Source organism: Lactuca virosa, chromosome 9, assembly GCF_052849685.1.
Source record: "Lactuca virosa cultivar CGN04683 chromosome 9, Lactuca_virosa_CGN04683_v6, whole genome shotgun sequence".
Lineage (NCBI taxonomy): Eukaryota > Viridiplantae > Streptophyta > Magnoliopsida > Asterales > Asteraceae > Lactuca > Lactuca virosa.
This window is the reverse complement of record NC_136434.1, coordinates 279,421,850-279,430,559: the sequence shown is the minus strand read 5'-3', so window position 1 is coordinate 279,430,559 and position 8,710 is coordinate 279,421,850. Positions and strand designations below refer to the sequence as shown.

The following is an 8,710-nucleotide window of genomic DNA, read 5'->3' as shown; positions in this document are numbered from 1 at the left end:
CGATCTTAGGTTTACGGTGTTCAGTTTATATGTAATTTTCAGAAATGGTCCTTAGAGTTTATAGTCTTCATTAACTTTAGTACGAGGAAAAAAAATATTTCTATATTAGCCTTAACAAATTATTCTAATAGTGTTGGAAAAAATAACCTAACTTGATGATTTTAAAACCATAAGGATCATGTGTATTAATTTTTCAAAACATGGACCAAACTTGTAGACGAGTGCCAACCACAAGGACCAAAACCGTAATTTACTCTTAATTTTTTAAAATTTAGATTAAAGTTGACCTCTACTAATACACCAACAATCAATGCTGACAACTGTACGTTGACGGATCCTAGCTTTTACACCTCCATTCATAACTATTTGATTTCCCTTGATATCTTTAGATACTCAGTTTCAATCCTATAAATACCTCTTTAACGACCCAACTCCATTCACATCAACTATTTATATTTCGTACTTCCTATTCCTTCTTCTATAACAATGGCTTCCGGTGCTCCTCTTCTCCTAAAGCTCCTATTTTTATTATCCGTTTTCAACGCCTCATTAGCAACTAGGCGACTCACTGAGTTAGTCCACGACTCGTCTTCCCTCATGCAATACCACAATGGTGCCCTCCTTACCGGCGACATCTCCGTCAACCTTATTTGGTATGGCAACTTCAAACCCTCCCAGAAAGCCATCATCACCGATTTCATCACCTCCCTCTCCTCCACCTCACTCAAATCCCAAATCCAACCTTCCGTCGCCACATGGTGGAAGACAACAGACAAATACTACTCAGAAACAAAGAAACCCTCCCTCCGACTCGGTAAACAAGTATCCGACTCAGATTGCTCACTCGGGAAATCCTTAACGGACACAAACCTGCTCCAGTTGGCTTCAAAGGGTGAAGCAACCAACGCCGTGAACATAGTGTTAACTGCAAATGACGTAGTAGTCGCCGGATTTTGCTCCGGTAGGTGTGGAACCCATGGCCATGGATCATCTTCCATTGTAAAAGGTAAAAGCAACAAGTTTGCTTACATCTGGGTTGGCAACTCGGTGACTCAGTGTCCTGATCAATGCGCATGGCCATTCCATCAACCAATCTACGGACCACAGGGTGCACCACTGATCGCACCAAACAACGACGTGGGTGCAGATGGAATGGTTATAAATCTGGCTACTCTCTTGGCTGGAACTGCTACAAACCCATTTGGGAATGGGTATTATCAGGGGGATGCTGGTGCACCATTAGAAGCTGCATCTTCTTGTCCGGGGATATTTGGTAAAGGGGCGTATCCAGGGTATGCAGGGAATGTGTTGGTGGATCCGACGACTGGTGCAAGTTACAATGCTCATGGTGCAAATGGAAGGAAGTATTTGCTTCCAGCTTTATTTGATCCATCAACTTCTACATGCTCTACTTTGGTCTAATTCTAAACCCCAAAAGAAGAAATCCGTATGTTGTAGAAAGTATTATATGAGGAATGACTCAAAAACAATGTATTCCTTGATTCATATAAATTATTATTATTATTATTATTATTATAATCATTATTATTTTAGAAAGGCATTAGTTATTTAAGTATTACTAATATCTTATTTCTAATGTGGAAATATATAGATTGTGTTGATAGTGGACTTGATAACTAGGTATTTGGAAAAGAACTAACTATTGGTATTTACTCATACAAGTTTTTATTTTAAAACTTTTTAATGCTTTGTATAAAATATACCTTCAGCAAACGCAAAGAAAGAAATATTTTAAATGAGCAATTGAGATACTAATATACGATATTTAATGATAAAAAGTCAAAACACTTGATATAATATGGATATTTAAGACCAAATATACGACATTCAATAACTAAAAAGGCAAACACTTGATATCATATGAATATTTCTACGACCTTTTCTGTAAAATTAACAAAAAAAAAAAAAAAAAAAAAAATCCACACAATTCCCTTCAAGGATCGAAATGCCACTATTTTTTGAATGGCAAGACAAGAAAAATATATAAAGCAAAACCAACGAGAAGTTGAAAAAATACAAGGAAAAAGAAAAAAAAAGTAACAAACAAAGTAAACATTACAGAACACCAGAAGAAAGGGGAAAAATGGACAATAAGGGAAAAACTCCTGAAAATGAAAAGGGGATTCAAAGGGATCAACTGCATCAACTTCTAGACCTCGATCACACGGAAACACTATATATGCAATCGCGTGGAAGCTAAAAGCCTTGAACTTACACCATAGTGTTGAAAACTTGAAATCTAGAAAATGGGATTGTTTCTTGAACTTCAAAAAGTTTGTTTAGATAAAAGTGTTTATTGATTTGTTGTGGTGGTAAAATGATTTTTTTTTAATTGTTTGAATTAATTTTTATGGTGGAAATGACAATAAGTCAATAAATTAAAAAATATTGGGTTTAAAATCTCCTTTTTAAAGTTATTAGGTTGTGGGGTGGGTGATAATTTTACCATCGGTATGCAGACATGTCGTGCGGCGGTAAACACCGCACCACTATCCTAATTTTTGTCAGCGGCAATTTTCAACGGTGAGTTCTCATCGTCCAACTCATCGTCCATTAAAACAATTTACCAAACCAATACCACATCTTGTTAATCCAATGTATTTTTGGATTAGCTCATGGTACAACAAACCAATGCATAAATGTTTGACATCATGGCATGTGTGACTTTTACACAGAAATTCATATGTATTTTTTCTAATGCACATCATACAGTTCTTTAAGCATGAATTAGAAAAAAGGACTTGGTAGGCAAAAAGTATCAACACACCCCACTTGTAGGTAAAACATGGCAAAAATGGTAAAAGCTTATACAACTTTTTATCATAGACAAAAATTACATCACACCCTTTAGCCTTATAGTTAAAAAAACTAAAAACAGTTTTGAAAAGTCAAGTGGAGATGTTTTTGGAAATCTTTTTGAAGTATATTTTTTAGAAAGTGATTTTAAGATTATCAAACACTTTTTTTGACTTATTGGCTTTTCAAAAACTTATTAAGTCAATAAGTTGTCAAACACCCCCCAAGGCAGCACCATAGTCAATCTAGCGAACCATTAATTATTGTGCTTCAAGATAAGAGTTACCATATTCTTCAAAGAAGGAAGCATCAATATATTAGTAATCCAAAAACAAGCAATGAACCAACTCGAGCAGAAAAGGCACAATTGGGAACCTTTGAAGCAACCATTGTTAGTAAATAGGGTTTAGGCCCAATCACCTTAGGATTTAGGTATTCTCTATATATTCCTATATAATTTTCTTTTGAATAATCAAGCTAGTAATTATCTATCATGATATTATAGTTCTAGGTTAAAACCTTACTGTTGACCACAACCCACAAGCGCCACCATCTACCTCCTACGACCTTCTCTAATAGTCGTCGGATGCCTTCATTATGCTCAATATTTTTTCTTTTCTTCTTTCTCATCCTAAATAATAATACAGTCGCCGACACCAAACTAGACCCTCTTTTTTGGCTTCTTCTACTTCCTTACCTATGGTTACCTCTTCCTCGACAGGGCCAGTCCTGAGGATTCAAATGCTCAGGAAAAGGCGGATAAAAAAGGATCTTACGCCTTAATGTGTAACGGATTAAATTACATAAACTATTTTTTTTATTAAAATGACAATAATTTTTATAGCAATAAACATAGCAAAATCATAATATTTTAATGAGTAATTATATATCGTAACAGCTAACTGACGATCCGTGAAGCTCTCATAGCATTCTTGATAGCAAATTGGTTGATCGACTCTTCATAGTCTATACTCTTTAAGATTTCGTTCTCGATAGATATCATCGCCAAATCGCTAAGTCTTTCTTGGGTCATTGTAGAGCATAAGTAAGATTACACAAACTTCAATTTCGAAAAACTCATTTCTGCAGATGCGACTGTTACTAGAATAGTCAACAATATTCTATATGCAATGCTTGCATTTGGGAAATAATCGAGTTCTTTCAAAAACTTCAAAACATCTATAGGGTTGCTAAATTCATTGGTTTCCAATGTCTCAAATAATTTCAACTTCGTATAAAGTTCCTCAGCACCAATATCCGATCTTTCTTCAAACTTGAGTAATTTTTCAAGATGATGACAATACGACTTAAGATCTTTATCTTCAATTCCCCTAAAATTATGTGGAAATAATTTGTTATACTCTTTGAAATGTTCAAATCTTGTCTCAAGAGAAGAAATAGCATGATAAACAATGTATAAGAAATAATTGACTCTGAAATTCTCTTCAGGTGTGAATGGAACTTCTTCGCTACTTGAACTCTCATCAAACCTTTTTTTTCCTTTCAATCAAATGTTTTTGTGGAAATATTGGATCAATATGTAACGACCAAAAATTTCAACCAATTTAAAACATTTTATTTCATTCAAAAGCCATTACGTTCATACATCTTGTTTTCAAAACAGTTTAAACATCAGAGTATTTCCCCAGAACCATAACGCATAAAACATAAACATGAGGAGCGGTACGATCACGCCTTCGCCTTGCCACGATCCCCTGAAGCACCTGAAACAATAAACCACAACTGTAAGCCCGAAAGCTTAGTGAGTTTCCCCCAAAGTACCCATACACACAAAAACATACACATACAGCAAAGAACAACATACTACGGGTCCATTCAACCTTCCGGTTGGAATACCCCCGGCCCTCAACCATCGGGTTGGAATGCCTACATAACGCGAGCCCAATCATCCTACCGGGATGGAATACTCTCGGCCCACAACCATCGGGTTGGAATGCCCAAACACCTATACATACAACAATAGCTATTATGGGTCCAATCATCCCTTAGGATGGAATACCCCAGGCCCCTCAACCATCGGGATGGAATGCCAACATACTATGAGTCCAATCATCCTACCGGGATGGAATACTCCTGGCCCACAACCATCGGGTTGGAATGCCCCACTTCCTATACATATAGTAACTACTACTACTATTATGGGTCCAATCATCCCTTGGGATGGAATACCCCAGGCCCCTTAACCATCGGGTTGGAATGCCAAACTACTATGAGTCCAATCATCCTACCGGGATGGAATACTTCTGGCCCACAACCATCGGGTTGGAATGCCAATCTACTCTAGCAGACATGCACACATATCAGGCAACCACATAACACTCTACAGAACTAGCACACTAGGGCCCTATCATCCTACCGGGATGGAATACCCTCTACCACTGCTCAACATACATAACCCGCAGGTATCCTCCTACCAGCGTACATAATGCAAGACCCACTACCGGTCTATAAATAATCACTACCCAACTACCAAGGCGCTGATCCAACAAAACTAGCCATCATACAACTATCCATCTCTCTAGGATACTAGGCAAAAGGCATACTCTCATATCACTATCTTATCCACCAGAATACTAGCAAGCATATCATCACATAATATAACAAGCTCTAACAACAATTCAAAGGGTCGGCCTTTGTGTCTTAGACCCTTGAGTACAGTGAGGAAAACTCACCTTGCCACTGCCGAAATCCTGCAAATCTCTGACTGCTGATTCACCGGGAATCCCCACTATCACATGCAAAAATCATCTCATTATACACTATCATGACTTTCTAGGCCAAGGGCCCACAACACTCATTAAGTCCATCATCCTCTTATTGGGCCAAGACCCAAAACCAAATCCTCATGCAAAGCCTAATATTGGCCCAATTTACTAAATTGGGCCCACCTCACCAAATGGGCCTAGATCCAAGGTCCATAATAATTATTGGGTCTAAATTACTCCATCCATAATGTTTAGTCACGACCCAAGCCCCACCAGCCCATAAACAGCCCAATCACTTAAGGCCCAAAATCAAAAACCCAACAGAGGGAGTACGCTGGGCGTACCCTTCTTGGTACGTTGGGCGTACTTCGATGCTCGCGGACTGGAAACGGGACACTGACCCACTACGCTGGGCGTACATCCATTTACGCAGGGCGTAATCTTGCTGACTAAAATTCCTCATAAGTTCTTAATGGCTTAAGCTCTTAAGCCCAAACTTCATATCCATCGACCAAACATGCCTAGGATTCATAAAGTCTCAAACTTTATTACTTGGGACGTCCATAAAGCTCTTAACTCAAGGTCTTAACCCAATAAGACCTTCCTATTTCTTACATGGGACAACCAAAGCCATTGGGACCTCATTTTTCTTACTCAAGACCTCTCCAATGGTCTGAAAGGACAGCTCATCTTAACCAAAACACATCATGCATCAAGATGTGGGTTTTTGGGACAAGAATGGTGTCAAAACTTCACCATACATAGATCTACACAACATAGATGTCAAGCAAGAAGCTTTATACCTCAAAAGGGCTCCAGAAGATGATGCCTTCCCAGATATACGAGCTCCAGCCACCCAACTCCTTCCTTGACAACTTCTTCTTTCTTCTCCTAGGCTCTCCTTTGCCAAACCAAGCTCCCCAAGGTCAAATATCCACAACCATGGAAGAAAACGGCTACTTAGGGTTTCTGAGAGTAAGAGGGCAGATATGGAGGCTAGGGTTGGAACCATAATGTTCCTTATATAGAGGCTGGCCCTAAAATTAGGGTTTCTGGACACTGGACGTACGTTGGGCGTAAATCCAGTACGTTGGGCGTACGTCGAGGAACTTCGCGTTTCATTTACTCTATTGCGCTGGGCGTAACCCAGCCTACGCTGGGCGTACCCACGCGTGTCCCAAGCATGCATGGCCTTTCTTTGACAACTTTTCCATTAAGTGCCATAAGTGTCAATATCTTCAAAGTGCCATAACTCCATTATTCTAAGTTCGTTTCCGACGAACTTTATATCCACGAAAAGGTGGCGAGAAGCCCTACGCTTCTAGTAACACACCCCGACCCGAAGCCTTCTCGAATAAAACCCATTGCCCATAAAAAGACCAAAACGCCCTTACTCTTGATCTCGGGAATTCCATAAATAATTACTCTTAGAACGGGGCGTTACACAATATCCATTTCAATAACAATCTCCTTAACTTCAACAATCTCTTTTGAAAACCAGTTTCTCTATAATCCTTGAAGTACCCAATCAATTTGTTTATTTCTATAATAGCATTATCAAGATAAATATCCTTTGATTGTAACTTCTTACTCACAATATTCACATGGTTTAGTACTTCATACCAGATAACAGTTGATATTCAAAGTCTCCAAGTTCTTTTTCGGCTAGTGAAGTTGCTTCACTTACAATTGCAACATCATTATCTTTTTCTCCAACTTGAAGTAAAGCTTCCAGTACATCCACAAGTTGCAGTTTAATAGCCTTTACACTCTCAAACCACTTTCCCAACGAGTTTGACACAATGACTTAAGACTCCAAGCTATAACATTATCTTTCAAAATTTCCCACCTCTTAGTAGAATTTTCAAAGATAGTATAAATACGTTGGATGAATCCAAAAAAGTTATTTCCTTTAACACACTTGTTAGACATATCACATAATGTTAGATTAAATGAATGACAACCACAAGGAGTGTAAAATGCTCTAGGATTAATATCTAAAAATCTCTTTTGCACTCCTTGGTGTTTTCCTTTCATGTTTGCTCCATTATCATAGCCTTTAACCACGTATATCATCAATTTCAAGACCAAGAGACTTTAAATCCTCAAGTGTAATATCAAATAGTCATTTTCCGAAGGTATCATCAACATTCAAAAATCCTAAAAATTGCTCCTTAATAGTAACAGTATATGATAACTTTAAATACCTCATTGTTATGGTCATTTGTTCTTGGTGACTTGAATCTAGAGTACAATTAAGTATGATTAAGTAGTACTTTTCTTCCTTTATCTTCTTGATAAGTTCTTTTTTAATTTCTTGGGCTATCAAAGATATTAGTTCGTTTTGGATTATGTGGCCAAGATAATGCACATGAAGCCCGTCACTTATGATCCGCTGCACATGCTCTTTGATAACCTTGTCAAACTCTTCCAACATTTCAATGACACCCAAAAAATTTCCATTACCTGTTAAATACAATTAACAAATAAGAAGTGGAATCACTAATCAATCATAATAATTAACAAAAAGGTATTTGGTAGAACTGGAACAAAAAAAAATACAATTTATAGTTACCTTTTTTATATAACTTTTCATTGGATCCACGAAATACTAAATTATGGTGCCAATCTGCATAACCTTCACCATCCAATTTACCTTTCGAAATCCTTTTTCTAAACACTTTACAACAGAAACAAAATACCATGTCTAGCTCTTTCAAATATACTAGCCATTCTCTATCACACTTCTCCAAATTTGATAAAGTTATTATGTATAAAGTTGCAGAAAATCATCTACCAAATTTATTGTAGGGACCATACATAATACTATTATCTCTTTTAGACCTTTCTTGACCAAAAGTTTAATCTCATCAGAAGTAAGTTTTTCCACCTTCTTGGATCATATATATCAACAAGCTCTTTAATGGGCTCTTGCTCTTCTACCTATTCTACTTCTACATGCTCTTGCTCTTCAACATGCTCTTCAATGTGCTCTTCAACATGCTCTTCAACAGGTTGTCTATGGATAAACTTATCTTGAGCACCGACATCAGCCTTTCTCTTTTCTTCATCTAGTTTTCTCTTTTTACGTTTTTGACAACCAGATGGTTGTTTAGACTTCATCATTACAAGTTCATTAGTTTCAAGTTTTCAACTTTCAACATTCA

The 8,710-nt window shown here is 37.4% G+C and overlaps 2 protein-coding genes across 2 annotated transcripts; one reads left to right on the top strand and one right to left on the bottom strand.

The window, feature by feature from the left end:
• Positions 1-460: 460 nt before the first annotated feature.
• On the top strand, positions 461-1,482 carry LOC145137746 (protein PHOSPHATE-INDUCED 1-like). The gene has a single exon (XM_079071886.1). The coding sequence runs from the start codon at positions 487-489 to the stop codon at positions 1,420-1,422; it is 936 nt and encodes a 311-aa protein (XP_078928012.1). The 5' UTR covers positions 461-486; the 3' UTR covers positions 1,423-1,482.
• Positions 1,483-3,868: 2,386 nt separating this feature from the next.
• On the bottom strand, positions 3,869-8,248 carry LOC145140577 (uncharacterized). The gene is made up of 3 exons (XM_079074019.1): positions 8,119-8,248; positions 7,820-8,009; positions 3,869-4,148 (listed from the first exon to the last, which is right to left on the bottom strand). The coding sequence occupies exons 1-3, from the start codon at positions 8,246-8,248 to the stop codon at positions 3,869-3,871; spliced, it is 600 nt and encodes a 199-aa protein (XP_078930145.1).
• Positions 8,249-8,710: the final 462 nt, after the last annotated feature.